The sequence below is a fragment of the Spea bombifrons genome, chromosome 2 (genome assembly GCF_027358695.1).
Source record: "Spea bombifrons isolate aSpeBom1 chromosome 2, aSpeBom1.2.pri, whole genome shotgun sequence".
In the NCBI taxonomy this organism is placed as follows: domain Eukaryota; kingdom Metazoa; phylum Chordata; class Amphibia; order Anura; family Pelobatidae; genus Spea; species Spea bombifrons.
In genome coordinates, this window is record NC_071088.1 from 62,821,485 (window position 1) to 62,837,354 (window position 15,870).

The 15,870-nt window shown below is 40.0% G+C and overlaps 1 protein-coding gene and 1 long non-coding RNA gene across 4 annotated transcripts in view; both read left to right on the plus strand.

The window, feature by feature from the left end:
* The first annotated feature begins 568 nt into the window (after positions 1-568).
* C2H1orf109 (chromosome 2 C1orf109 homolog) overlaps positions 569-15,870 on the plus strand; it is an 87,976-nt gene continuing 72,674 nt past the window's right edge. For 2 of the 3 annotated variants that reach the window (XM_053454526.1, XM_053454527.1), the window contains exons 1-3: positions 569-840; positions 2,911-3,090; positions 4,326-4,447. In XM_053454526.1, the coding sequence (XP_053310501.1) occupies positions 569-840; positions 2,911-3,090; positions 4,326-4,447 (574 nt within the window). Of the gene's footprint in view, positions 841-2,910; positions 3,091-4,325; positions 4,448-5,721; positions 6,022-15,870 lie in introns of those variants that run through there. The other variant, XM_053454528.1, reaches the window with a different exon arrangement.
* On the plus strand, positions 6,266-7,240 carry LOC128472624 (uncharacterized). Its single transcript, XR_008346187.1, has 2 exons — positions 6,266-6,388; positions 7,207-7,240. It is a non-coding gene; the product is annotated as an uncharacterized LOC128472624 (long non-coding RNA).

Sequence of the window (15,870 nt, forward strand, 5' to 3'; positions counted from 1 at the left end):
TTTTAGGCCTGAATGCAACTTGAGTGCTAGGAACATATGGTATCAATTATGTGACATAGCTTAGAGGGTCTCCTGTGGAATGCCGGTGTCTTATATGACTGCTCAAATAGGATTCCTTAACATATACCCTAACCAAATGTAAAGGGGTATAAATAGGCATGATTACAAGTACAAGGTTTTCTTTCACCTTCATCTCGCCAAGAATACTGAGCCTACAGTCCGTCCATCAGTACTGTATGTTACTGTGTTATTGAATAAACATGCTTAATAAGACATAGAAGCTGTGGTCTTGATTGCTGTTTGATCACTGGAGAAGTTTAGATATTCAAGACAAAGAATATTCTAACAGTTACATACTAGTTTTGTCCTGTCCATTGGCCATTGTACAGCGCTACAGATATATATAACACAATGATATCTATATAAAACAATAAATAAAAATAATGTCATTGACACATAATTCTGCAGTCTAATAATGTAGTCACACCTGCTTAATGGAAAAAATAGGTCAGTTGAATGAATGCAGTATTGTTTTTAACACTCCATTGATTTTTTTTTTTGTTGCAGAATGTCAGATAAAGGAGCGCTAGGATCTGTTCAACAGTCTCTTAGAAAATGCTTTGATACTGTAGAACAACATCACGAGGAATGGAAACTCACTCTTCTGGAGTGTGATCCGCTGGTCGCTAATTTGAGTAACCTTGCAGAGCAGATGGAGGCCTGCCAGAAAGTCATATTCAAAAACAGTCCACTGAGTGCCTTTGCTGATCTACAGGGACGTCTCCACTACAAACTCAAGTCAGCAATGGAAGTTACTCTGGAGAAATTGAATGACTACATGTAAGCTGCTCACATTGATAACATTCCCTCATTTTTGCATGCATTTTATAATACTAGATCCCACCCAATGAAAACATACCCACATAAACCAACTGGGTGTTGAAAGGCTTTATCATGAAAAAACTATCTATTTCTTATGCTTTTTCTTCTCTGTTGGAAATACAACATACAAGTTAGCATTTTACACCTGATATACATCATAGACACACAGAGATCTACAAAAGGATATACGTAAATAAACATGAGCTTCATAGTCTGTATATTAACATAGCATTGATACATCTATATACATAAAGATCTTATGTATTCTGAAGCTAAATGATTCCTGTAGGGTTGCCTTGACATTTATTTATTATAATAAAAAATAACTAAAACACTTCATATTGCCCCAATATGGAGGCTAAATAATAGGGAAAAAAGTTAGGCTAATGAGAAAATATTGGACCCACGAATGTGTAATATGAGGCCTACCAAACAGGCATGAGCATGCCGCAAATACAGTGTATTGGCTGTACATTATATACAAAATACAGTAAGACCTGAAGACGTAATATTTGGGTACAGTAAATAAGATGCAAATTATGATTGAGCAAATGCTTAAAGGTTTCCACCTTTGGGTAGAAATTAGACCCAGCAGCCTTATCTATGATGGGGTTAATATCAGAAAGTCATCATGATTAACCGATATCCAACGTCATGTCTGGCTGCGGTTAAGATGTTTCCATCGAGTCATTCAAAAACTGAAAAACAAAATTCCAGAGCAACCACAATTAAATATATTAAAAAATATGTAATACAATTTTAAAACAATAAACTTCATTGCTGCCACCATAACACCATAAAGGGAACCATCCAGATCCAAGGAGATACAAATAATAATGTGAAAATACCATATTTGCTTAAATATATGACAAGTTTTTATGAGTGCTGGCATGACATGAACTTCCGATGCTCCAGTATAGAAGCCCCAGCGAAAGTCGCCGGCCGCCAGAGAGGAAGATCCCTTGCGGCACTAGAGGAGACCTTGTAGCTCCGGTTCATTTTTTGGCAAAGCAGCCATGGAACCCCATTTCTTAAATTGTGGGCACTCGCACTCACAATGTTAATTGGCAAAAAACATTGTATCAGTCTCATGTGTAGTACCCTCGTTTATGCTAGGCAAAGGTATGAAACAATTCTTAATTTCATGTTGTCAACAGCCTGTTCCGCCCTAAGGAGCACCCCCAGTTTTTAAGGTTGTATAAACACCGCCCCTGATTAGCCACCTCATTTTCAGAGGCCTTGTTTGAAGTGAAGGTGTATAAGCTCTTCAAAAGCAAGACTGGTTATCCTTCCAGGTATATGAGGGAAAAGATAGCCACCTTGACCCTGCAGGTTGCCCAGAAGACCTGGGAACAAGTGCCAGGATTGTTTGGGACCTCATATTTCCTATAATTCCCGCTTATGAACAAAGTTCTCATGTATGTAGGTAACTTCTTCACAAACGTCTCTTTGTTCAAGCTACTGTCTTGTTTTGATACAGTAGGTTGGGGTAGAATACGTAAACTGCATAGGTAAAATACCACCCAGGGGTGACCAATTTTCAAAAATACATGGTTTGATGGGGGTAAATTGAATTTACTGGTTTCAAAGATGTTCCACATAGGACATGAGGACAGAATGACCAGATTTGAAAATGAATGGTTTTGAAATAGCAGTGAGCTTTTTATTGCTCTTTAACTTGCAAAAAAAAAAAACATGAAAATATTGGGGATTTCTAAACTCTGGACAAATATTAGAATCTAATCTATTTAGCAGATTTTTCCATTAACTTTTGTAGATGAGTAGAATATTTTTCAAATAAGTTAATTTTTTTCTTTTTTCACCATGTTATTATTTCTTTATATTAAATAAGATATGATCAAAATAATGCCCTTCTTGGGTACAAAAATAAAAAAAAACTGCTTGGTCCTTAAGGGGTTTATGTAAATTGTTTTTGGTGTACTGTAGGTTATGTTTTAAGCTATTCCAGTATAATAGTAACGTTGCTCATAGTGGCTTAACTGGTACGATTGATATTTGTAATTTCAGGTGTATTCTGCAGAGGGTGAGGGATTCTGTGAGTCATCAGGTTGGAGCTGTCCTGTATGTCTATGAGGTAAATGCAGGGAAAATTGGCCTTGAAGCCTCCCTGGTGCGTTCTGCTGTCAGCCCTTCTATAGCTGACATGCTGGAGTGGCTGCAGGACATAGAGAAACATTACAGAAATCAGTATCCTTTATATTGCTTTACAGATTACTATGAATGTTACAGCAGTTTATATAATTTACGTGCAATTCTTACAAAATAGATAAAATGTAAAGTACCTCTGCTAAGACCTGCAAAGCAAGATAGTCCAGGGAAACATTATATTTATGATTACAAATATAATGTATAATAATTATGCATGTAAGATAAAAAAGTTAGAACTGTTACAGGCTGCTAATAATTGCACCTCTGACGTTTGGTTATAGTAATCTATAGCATAAAATAAAGTTTAATAAACCAACTTTCTCTTGCATTAAAGTAATAATCATACTAATACAATGGTTTTAAAACAAAGATTGCCCTCCAAACCTCTTTGAGCTCTGCATATTGACTCTATGAGAAACACACAGCAAAGCACCTGTATCCCTCCACTTCTCTGTCTGGTCCAATTTGGAATCCAGCCACAATGGAGGGAGGCCAAACTAATTCCAGACAGTACGTACCCAGGTTCCACACTGCAGGATGGATTAATCATAAAGTAAGCTTTGTGGGTGTTCTAAATTGTACATTGCCTGTGTGCAGAACTGGATGCTAAACTATTTGTCTCCCTAATGGACATATGCAGCGGGCAGATATGTCCCTAACTCAATCAACAATCATCAACACTTCATTTCCCACAGAAAAGTAGTTTCTCAGAGCCTCACCCACAACACAGGTTTTCCACCACCTGCGATAATAAGATCTCAAAAACCCATTCTACTGATAAAAAATCAACAGGGTGAAGAGCAGTTGTGTATTCCTGACGAGGCAAGATCAACCTATATATTCTCTCTGCAACCAGCCCATATACATTAAGCCTCCATAGCAGTCTGTGTCCCACTGTGCATCCTGAGTGGAGCATCAATATGATGTCGTATCCTAGAGCTCAGTGGCATTGACTTTGGTAATGGAGTAAGAACATGCCTAGGCCAGCACTTCATTTGAATACATTGCTGGATCAGTGTGAATATTTTGAAGGAGTGATACCAAGATGAAACACCTTGAGTTAAGTTATATAAAATATCATATTTTTTTTTGTTTATTTGTTTTTTACTTGTGTATCCGTTTGTATGATGTTTCTGACATGGGGAACAACATTGTTTGTGATTAATAAATGAAATGTATGATTTGAAAATATTTTCCCATTTCACAAATGTAACTACTTGAGATGCTGCATAGTTTTTGAATTAGTTTACATTGAATCCTTAATGTACTATTAGATATCTGCAGAGAAGACTACTCCTACAAGTGCGTTATGATCATCTGTCAGAGATAAGGAACTTACCGCAGTCCTGGAGCAAAGTAGAGGAGAAATCTGCATCTAAACAAAAGCTTGTGGAAGGTATTAGTCCTATAACATACACCTCAAGGGTCCCTCTTTTGAACCCAAGTCTTTCTGTCCCTCTTTTCTGGGAGCTCTGAATGGGCCCTAGAAGGTTAACCACTGAAATTAGCTGAATATACACCAATCAGTCAAAACATTATGACCACCTGCCTAATATTGTATAGATCCCCCTTTTGCAGCCAAAACAGCCCTGGCTGTCACTTGTCCCTGAAGGTGTGCTGTGGTATCTGGCAACAAGTCGTTAGCAGCAGATTGTTTTAGTCCTGTAAGTGGGGCCTCCATGGATCATACATTACATTTACATTTATTTATAAAATATCGGACTTGTCTGTCCACCACATCCCACAGATGCTCAATTGGATTTAGATCTGGGGAGTTTCACCTTAAGTCACCCGAGTCAACACCTTAAACTCATTGTTGTGTTCTGCAAACCATTCCTGAACCATTTTTGCTTTGTGGCAGGGCGTATTGTCCTGCTGAAAGAGGCCAATGCCATCAGGGAATATTGTATCTTTGAAAGGGTGTAAGCAATGTACACGCACCCGGCCATCCATGTGATGTAAAAGAAAATGTGATTAATCAGACCAGGCCACCATTGCTCCATGGTCTAGTACTTATACTCACGTGCCCATTGTAGGCACTTTTGGCAGTGGACAGCAGTGTGAGTGAAGATGAAATATTGCACTCACAAAGCCTCCATGGTAAATAAACCCATCGAAATCATGTAGAAAACATCATCTTTTAATAATTACTACAAAAACAAAGAGTAAAAGCACATTGTGCAGTATAAAAAAGTTGTACAGAATATATATATATATGGTTAAAACTACTTACAGGAAATAAGTGTGCAACAGCAATATATATGGCTCCAAATGGCTGGAAACGTCGTCTAATAGGACCCAGTCTGTCAGTGGAACCACCGCTTGTCCAAAAACTGAAGATTGTTCCTCCAAGTGTGGAATAAATGAGAAAGCTAGAGAGACAAACAAAATAATTTATTTTCTGTCAGGCCGCAAACAAATTTGATTGCCTATTGTAGAAACAAATTACTGGATGTAGAGAGTGACTGTTAATAGATTTAGAGAAATGCTAAAATAATGGTAAGATGGAACTCATTTTTGCTTATTAACAACCTGGTAGGGGACCGACATGTCCTGATGCAGTAGCTATTCCTCTGTGATGATAACTTTGTTTAGCACACAAATTAGTACTAGCATGAGTGATTCTTAAGCTTTTCAAACAAGTAAATGTTCCCTTTTTTTTCTTTACAGATACTTTATTGAATGTATCTTTCTTCAGGGAGACTGCATGATTTATTGGTTTACTGGACTTGAATTTTCCTGCTGGGCAGGGGACCAGCAGTTGACATTTTACATTTAAACTACACTCTGGATGTTAACCACATTGAAATATTTCTTGAGGTTCACTTTGTTGCCTCAACATCTGGTACAAGGATGTGGAGAATTTTTGTTTCAAAGGTTTTCACCACAACTCAACCGGACAAGAACATCATTCACACACTGTAAACCTAATGCAAGCTAATGTACAGGTGAAATATTTAGTGAACAAACCCCACTGTCTATGTCACTTGTTGAAGGGACACCATTCAGTTTCTCCTGCATAGAGCTTAATTTAATTGATAAGTTGAATTCTAAGAGATGTATCTATGCACTACAGCGGACAAGCCAAGCTGTTTTTACCTTTCATATTCCTGGTATCGTGTTACTTGGGCGTTCATTAGAGCTTTACTTTCTGCATGAAGGTTGATCTCACTTCTTGGATACAGGTAATTAAGCTAGGAATATATTCTATAATATTTGCTATAATTTATCCAATCTTGCCATGTTCTTGAGAAATGTATACTCTTGTTGTATACTCATAAGTTCTTCGATGGACATGGCTAATTTAAGGACCAGAGCTTTTTCACTTTACAGGACAGTATCAATATTTGTGTTTTTGCAATATCTTTTAGGGCTGCAACAACAAATCGATAAAAGCGATAAAAATCTATTTTATCGAATATAAGATGAGGGTTTTTTAAGAGCAAATAGAGGTCAGACTATAAGATCCACGTAGATCCAGATCCCCCGGCAGCGCTGCAGGGCACATGGATCCTCCTCTCTGGCAGGAGGTGGATGTCTGTGCGTTGTGCGCAGGCAACCTCCACTTCCGCCAGGGCTTCTATGATGACATGACCTTCCGGTGCTCCATCATAGAAGCCCTGGCGCAGCAGAAGTTGTCTATGCACATCGGGCAGACGCTCACCGGATGCCCCCAGTAGACACCAGGGAGTCTGGCGCACATGTCTGGGGGGGGGCATATCAGGGGACAGAGTGGCATATAGGGGGTATAAGGCATATCTGCGGGGCAGAGTGGCATACAGGGGGTTTAAGGCATATCTGGGGGGGCAGAGTGGCCAGCCTGGGGTCTGATGTGCATAACTGGGGGGCAGGTTGGCAAATAAAAGGAAAAACAAGAAATGCATTTTTCTTACATCATAGTTAATTAAATATGAAAAAAATACATGTGAATTAATATTTACTGGTAAAACTATTTTAGTTATTAAAACCTAGTTTGGGAAATAGTGTTTGGGTTCTTGTATCTTTTAAAATCTAGCTTTTATTATGTCATAGTAAAACAGGAAGGTAATTAGAGAAATGCTATTATGATAGAGATAAGTGTGCTCAGAGTACAATGACACGTACATGTTAATGTAAAGTTTGTTTTTTATTCTGCTGTTTGTTTTTAACATCCAGTTTGTTCATTAAATTATTTTTAATAAACCAAAAATTTGCATTTTTTTTTAATCTAATCAAACAAATAATCGTCCATTTATATAGCGCCAACAATTTATGAAGTGCTTCTTACAATATGCATATATTCAGGGTATATGACAAGACTAGGATTTAGTGTACCAACACAAATTATCTATATTTTTTGACACAGGTATATATATTCATATATGTAAGATATTATTTTGTTATGAATCAAATTAAATAGTCTTTTTTTTTTAAAACCCATACTTTTATTCAGTTTCACAGGTATATGAATATACACAGCTAATATAAATGGGAAAAAACACCAAACATATGTTTATCATGCTCTGATTTGGAAACCACTCCTATATTCCTATATCATTTTCATTTATTTTAAGTTATCTATTTTTTTTTGGTCGTGAAGGTGTTCAAAAGCAAAAATTGTGTACTGATGCATGAAGATAGGTGCAGTACCAAAAATGACTACCAGATGGCAAACTTGCACTGTATATATATATATATATTGTTTTTTGTAACTGTGTGCTGCCTGAAAAAATATTGGTCTGCTGCACTGCCGGAGATTTTTTTATTGTTTTGTAATAAGACTATATAGAACTTCCCATAATTCATCTGCCTTTTTTGTGAATCAGTAGTAGCATTCAAAATGTTTGTTCCCCTAAAAATCTTAAAAGTAACACTGAAACATAATTGGATGATACTACTTGAAACCTGTAGCTTCAATATTGATTCCACGACTCACGGTGAGAGTATTTCTGAAGTGAATCTGAATAGAGGTGTCTACTCTTCAGAATCATCCCTGATAGGGGCAGTATTTGGGAAGTAGAGTCATGAGTAAAAGAGTCGGTAGATTCTTCTGGCTGAAATTCAAATGCTCTTAATGCCCTCTGATTCAGAAGCCAAAATGGCATGCATTTCCTCAACAGAATAAACCTTTGCCGTTATAATCTAATGTATAGTTTAGGTATTTTTATCACTTATCCTACACCTAGTCCAATAATCCCTCTTTACTAGCGGGGCCTAAATATAACAATTCCTGATTAAAATGCACAAGCAACCACCAAATCATTTTGCTAAATAAAATTAATAAAATAATTATTAATAAATGCCTAACAAACCTAACTTAATTTACTAAACTAACTTACTTCCTAACTTACACTGGTGTACATTTTCATATATCTTTGTTAATGCACAAACTAAGACTTACTGTAACTAACCACCTACTAATCACTCTTACTAAGTAAAATTCTCATTTAGTAATTACCAGTAACCTCTTGGCTATGATATACATTCAAGTTTATATGAAGGCTAGAGTGATCTGACAACTTTTCACCCCTTAGTGGTGAGCTCACACAATATCACCAATCACTAAAATAGAAATAATTAAAACTACTCAATAGCTATTAAAATACTACAGTATTTTATGCAGTTTCCAGTAAAGTAAAATATATACACAAAGTAATCATTTTTACACCAGGAATTAAGCAATCACAGTTGCATGAAAATCACTTTGATAAACAAACACATAATTTCAGATAGATCCCTAAAAAGTAAATTTGACTTTTTACACTAACCTCCAGAGAAATTGATCATTCAAAATTACATAGTTTTTTAAGTGCTTTGTAGCGAGTTGCTAAAAAGGGGGGGAAATAAGCAGGAACATTCTGTTGGTTTCCATGGTGATTATTCTGCCCCAATATTTTTAATTATTTAATATTTTCAGGTGTACGTTAAAGAATTCAGATAAGGTGGAACATGGCAATATTTCTACATCTTGTTTAACTGCATTGCTATAAATAATAGACTAAAAATATCCCTATAGCTAACAGGCAGTTAAGCCTTATGCAAACTAAGTAAGACATGGCCACTGCATACTGGAAGTTCTCACATGTATTATTAAAGTTGTGTGTTTGAGGACCTACCAAATTGTAGGAGCCATTTACCAAGCTTATGTTTCGGCCATTTTGACGAGCCAGGACCATCTACATGACACACCTCCTAATTACTGAGTTTAGATGTTTCAGCCACACCCACTGCTAACAGGGGTTTAAAATCAAGCACATAGGCAGCCATCTCCATAGACAAATGTTGGCACGAGAATAGGTCACACTGAAAAGCTCAGTGACTTTTAAAATAGGACTGTCATAGGTTGTCACTGTAGCGTACCTAGCGGGGGGCGGGGGGGTGGTCCGCACCGGGTGCCGCTCATCAGGGGGGTGCCAACTTGCCGGCACCCCTCCAGAGACGGACAGCAGTAGCGTACCTAGCGGGGGGCGGGGGGGGCGGTCCGCACCGGGTGCCGCTCATCAGGGGGGTGCCAACTTGCCGGCACCCGGCACCCCTCCAGAGACGGACAGTAATGTCCGCCGCTGGAGGAGCAGGCTCGCAACAGAGCGGTATTGAACCGGCTTAAAATCACTCAAGGGAGCCGGAGGTCTGTTAAAGACCTCCGATACTGCTCCCTTGCGATCCGCGCGTCAACTACTGCTGTGCAGAGGGCACTGTGGGCGCGGCTTCAGTCGACAACAAACAAACACCGGCGGCACTGAAGCCGCGCCCACAGTGCCCTCTGACCCGGAAGAAGACAGAAGAAGAGGAGCGAAGAGGAAGACTGCTGTAAAAAGAAAAGACTGCTGTAAGAAGAAAAGAGGTAGAAAAGAAGGTAGGAAATCATTCATTAAGACTGAGTGACAGTGAGAGTGGATTGGTATGTGTGGAATCTGTGGATTGGTATATGTGTGGATTGGTATATGTGTGGGATGTGTGGATTGGTATATGTGTGGAATCTGTGGATTGGTATATGTGTGGATTGGTATGTGTGGAATCTGTGGATTGGTATATGTGTGGATTGGTATATGTGTGGATTGGTATATGTGTGGATTGGTATGTGTGGAATCTGTGGATTGGTATGTGTGGAATCTGTGGATTGGTATGTGTGGAATCTGTGGATTGGTATGTGTGGAATCTGTGGATTGGTAAGTGTTGATTGGTAAATGTGTGAGAGTGATGGGTGTTATGCTGTACCATTTCCAATGTCTTTTTCATTATAATTATGCTCTAAAGTACATCATAACTCCCATCACTCTATACTGTTCCGTACAGTGGCAGAGCTGGGAGACAGAGGCCTTGCACCCCCACCGCAGGGTGCTGGTCAGGTTCTATGTGGGCAATGTGGACGCTGGCTTTGGGGTGTGCAATCTGTGATCTATGCCTGTAATTTAGGGTGTTTTATCTATAACTTTAATGCTGAGTTTTTTATGTGAATTCCAATTGATCAATACCTGCAAAGCTGGGTTTGTGTGTTAATGTGTTGGTCTGTATCTGCTATGCTGTGTTTCTATACATTATTTATGTTTACCAGCAAATACAGGATTTGTATGTCTTATTCAGTTGATCAATACCTGGGGTGCTGTTTCCATGTGTTGTTTATTTGATCTATACCTTCAGTGCTGAGTGATTTCCAGTTGATCTATACCTGCAATGCTGGGTTTGTGTGTTCTGTTGATTTATACCTGCAATGCTATGTTTCCATACATTATTTATGTATACCTGTAAATACAGGATATTTATGTCTTATTCAATTGCACGTGTTGTTTATTTGATCTATACCTGAACTACAGGGAGTAATTAAAAGAGAGTTGTGGTTTAGTGACGTAGGGGACAAATGGACTTTGGGGATGATTACGGGGAGAGGACCTCCCAATGTCACGGTGCAGTCAGAAGAAGGGAAGGCTGTACTGACTCTCACAGTCTTCCCCTGATCTGCAGTTGAGGGCAGTACAGCATAATCCCTATCACTATACATCGATCTAGACCAGTGATGGCGAACCTATGACACGCGTGTCAGTGCTGACACGCGTAGCCATTTGGGGTGACACGCGCAGGATTTCCTGCGATTCATCCTCGGCTCCTGCACGGCCGCCGAGGATGAAAGAATCTGTGCTGGAGGAAATCCTGCGCGTGTCACCCCCCAAAAAAAGGGGGGGGCGGGACGTGGAAGAGCAGGCTCGCAAGGGAGCGGTATCGGAGGTCTTTAACAGACCACCGGCTCCCTTGAGTGATTTTAAGCCGGTTCAAGGATCTCCCTTGAACCCGGCTTAAAATCACTCAAGGGAGCCGGAGGTCTGTTAAAGACCTCCGATACCGCTCCCTTGCGATCCGCGCGGCAACAGCTGTTGTGCACCGGGGTTTGTTGTCAGATCCCGGCGCACAACACTGAAGCCGCGCCCACCGCTGTCCGTGCCCTCTGAACCCCGTGCCCTCGGAAGAAGAACTGAAGAAGAAGAGGAGCGAAGAGCAGGAAAAGGAGCTGTAAGGAGAAAAGAGGAAAGGTAGGAAAGCATACAGTGAGAGTGGATTGGTGTATGTGTGTGGATTGGTGTATGTGTATGGATTGGTATGTGTGTGTGGATTGGTATGTGTGGATTGGTATGTGTGTGGATTGGTATGTGTGTGTGGATTGGTATGTGTGTGTGGATTGGTATGTGTGTGGATTGGTGTATGTGTGTGGATTGGAATGTGTGTGGATTGGTGTATGTGTGTGGATTGGTGTATGTGTGTGTGGATTGGTATGTGTGTGTGGATTGGTATGTGTGTGGATTGGTATGTGTGTGTGGATTGGTATGTGTGTGTGGATTGGTATATGTGTGGATTGGTATGTGTGTGGATTGGTATGTGTGTGGATTGGTGTATGTGTGTGGATTGGTGTATGTGTGTGGATTGGTATGTGTGTGGATTGGTATGTGTGTGGATTGGTATGTGTGTGGATTGGTATGTGTGTGTGGCTTGGTATGTGTGTGTGGATTGGTATGTGTGTGGATTGGTATGTGTGTGGATTGGTGTATGTGTGTGGATTGGTGTATGTGTGTGGATTGGTGTATGTGTGTGGATTGGTATGTGTGTGTGGATTGGTATGTGTGTGTGGATTGGTGTATGTGTGTGGATTGGTGTATGTGTGTGGATTGGTATGTGTGTGGATTGGTGTATGTGTGTGTGGATTGTTGTATGTGTGTGGATTGGTATGTGTGTGGATTGGTATGTGTGTGTGGATTGGTATATATGTGTGGATTGGTATGTGTGTGTGGATTGGTATGTGTGTGGATTGGTATGTGTGTGGATTGGTAAATGCGGATTGGTAAGTGTGTGAGAGTGATGGGTGTTATGCTGTACCATTTCCAATGTATTTTTCATTATATAATTATGCTCTAAAGTACATCATAACTCCCATCACTCTATACTGTTCCATACAGTGGCAGAGCTGGGAGACAGAGGCCTTGCACCCCCACCGCAGGATTCCTGAAAGGTAAGTAGTTACTAAGCAGGTATGTTAAATAATTTGTTTTTGGTTTATTAAATACAATTATATATTGCAATTATACATTTTTGTAGTTTAAACTATAAATTGCGCAAAATTATGTTTTTTTTGTCGAAGTGACACACCACGCGAGTTATGCTCGATTTTTTGCCGATTTTTGACACACCACGCCAAAAAGGTTGCCCATCACTGATCTAGACATTTACAATAATGCAGCATAACCCCTACCACTATATACTAAGCCAGACACTGAAGTGGTAGGCCTACACCACATCAATGGCTTTGTATATAGTGATATGGGTTATGCTGCATTATTGTAAATGTCAGGCTCAATGTATAGTGATATGGATTACGCTGCCCCACCGTCAATGTGTGCTCAGTATAAAGTGATGGGTGTTATCCTGTATCGCCGGCAATGTGGGCCTCAGTATATAATAACAGTTATGTTGTACCACCGTCAGCTTGTGCCTCAGTATATAATGGAAACAGTTATGTTGTACTACTGTCAGCGCGTGTCTCAGTATATAATGATAGCAGTTGTGCTGCACAACTGTCAATGTCTGCCTCAGTGTATAATGAGAGTTATGTTGTACTACTATAAGTGTCTAGCTCAGTATATAAAGATAGCGGTTATGCTGTACCACCATCAATATCTGGCTCAGTTATAGTGATAGGTGTTATGCTGTTCCACTGTAGTATCTGGCTCAGTGTATAGTGATAGGAGTTATGCTGTTTCACTGTAATGTTTGCCTCAATATATAATGAAATTACTTAAGCTGCACCACCGTCAATGTCTGTCTCAGTATAGAGTGATAGGCATTATGCTGTACCACCGTCACTGCCTGGCTCAGTATATAGTGATAGGTGTCATGCTATACCACAGTCAGTGTCTGGTTCATATGGTGTATATATAATCATGAGTCGACATGGCAACACCACTATATATGCAAATGCTTAAATGAAAAGAGAACAATGTTATGGTGACTCCTGATTATAATATCAGAATTTTTTTTAGTTTATAGTGTCTTTAGCTGCTTAGCCAGTACTTAATTTGTAATGTTTGTCACTCATTTGTTAGGTCTTCTTAGAAACTTGTTGTGTTTGTTGTTTTTTGGGGGGGGTTATTAAAGAAAGCACTATTATATGTTCAGTAAATGTTATTTAAACATATTTATTTTACTTATAAGTTATTAATTTATTTTTTCAGATTTCTTGTTGTTTACAGTTGACATACAGTTTACAAATTGGTGCAATAAATATTCTTGCCAACATAATTTTGTAGATGTCTTTACATTTGGGGGGGGGGTGCCACTTACAGGATCCGCCCCGGGTGCCAAATACTCTAGGTACGCCCCTGGGTTGTCATCTTTGCCACAATTTTGTGAAATATCTGCTTTGCTAGATCTGCCCTGGTCCACAGTAAGTGCTATTATTGTGAAGTGGAAGCATCTAGGAGTAATAGCTCAGCCATGAAGTGGTAGACCATGCACTCCTTCAGAGCAGGTCTGTGAGCGCTGAAGCTTGCGGCATGTAAAAAATCACCTGTCCTCTGTGGCATCGCTCACTGCATTGTTCCATCAGAAAGATTACCACAAGCTTTGAGTGTCAGGAGCTTCATCAAACGGGTTTCCAAGGCCAAACTGCACACTAGCATCAGCCGGAGTGGCGTAAAACTGGAGTGGCAGTGGAAATGTGTTATTCTGGAGTGACAAATTCACAATTCAGTATCTCAAAGGCTGATGGATGAATCTCGGTTTGGTAAATGATGAGTCAGAATGCACAGCGCCTATCAGAATGTTTAGTAAAGGGGCATAATGTCCTGGGGCTGTTTGTCAAGGCTCGTGCCAAGCCCTTTAGTTTCACTGAGGGATATTATGAATGCTGCATCATACAAATAAATTTTAGACAGTTAAATGCTCTTTGTGGCACCAGTGTGGGGAAGGCCATTTCCTGTTACAGCCTGACTGTGCCCTGGTGCACAAAGCAAGGTCACAAAAGACATGGTACGACATGCAGGAACTTGAGTGGCTTGCAAAGACCTTAACCCCATTGAACACCTTTGGGATGAATTGGAACACCAATTGTGACCCAGGCCTTTTCTGTCCAGCATCAGTGCCTGATCTCACAATATTAATGCCCATGGGTTTGGAAGGGGATGTCCAATAAGCTCATGTAGGTGTGATGGTCAGGTGGCCACATATTTTTAGTCAAATAGTATATGTTTTTTTAAGCGATTAACTCTTTCAGTGCTGTCATTTTTACCATATATACTCACTGGCCACTTTATTAGGTACACCTTGCTAGTACTGGGTTTGGCCCCCTTTTGCCTTCAGAACTGCCTTCATTCTTTGTGGCATACTTTCTACAAGGTGCTTGAAATATTCCTCAGAGATTTTGGTCTGGATGGCTACATGCAGTTGCTGCAGATTTATCGGCTGCACATCCATGATGCAAATCTCCCATTCCACCACATCCCAAAGGTGCTCTGTTGGATTGACATCTGGTGAATGTGGAGGCTATTGCAGTACAGTGAACTCGGTATCATGTTCAAGAAACCAGTTGGAGATGATGTGAGCTTTGTGACATGGTGCATTATCCTGCTGGAAGTAGCAATGAGAAGATGGGTACACTGTGGTCATAAAGGTATGGACATGGTCAGCAACAATGCTCAGGTATGCTGTCGCGTTTAAACGATGCTCAATTGGTATTAACGGGCCCAAAGTGTGCCAAGAAAATGTCCCCCACAGCATTACACCACCACCAGCCTGAACCATTGATACAAAGAAGGATGGTTTCCTGCTTTCATGTTGCTTACGCCAAAGTCTGACCCTGCCATCTAAATGTTGCAGCTGGAAGCGAGACTCACTAGACCAGGCAACGTTCTTCCAGTCTTCCATTGTCCAATTTTAGTGAGCCTGTGCAAATTGTAGCCTCAGTTTCCTGTTCTTAGCTGACAGGAGTGGCACCTTGTGTGGGCTTCTGCTGCTGTAGCTCATCTGCTTCAAGGTTTGACGTGTTGTGCGTTCACAAGAGATGGGATTCTGCATACCTTGGTTGCAAGTGGTTCATTAAGTTACTGTTACCTTTCTGCCATCTCGAACCAGTCTGCCCATTCTCCTCTGACATCAACAAGGCATTTTCGTCCACACAACTGCCAGTCACTGGATATTTTCTCTTTTTCAGACCATTCTCTGTAAACCCTAGTGATGGTTGTACATGAAAACTCCAATAGATACGCAGTTTCTGAAATACTCCATGCGACGTTCAAAGTGACTTAAATCCCCTCATGGTCGGTTTGAACTTCTGCATGTTGTCATGACCACGTCTGAATA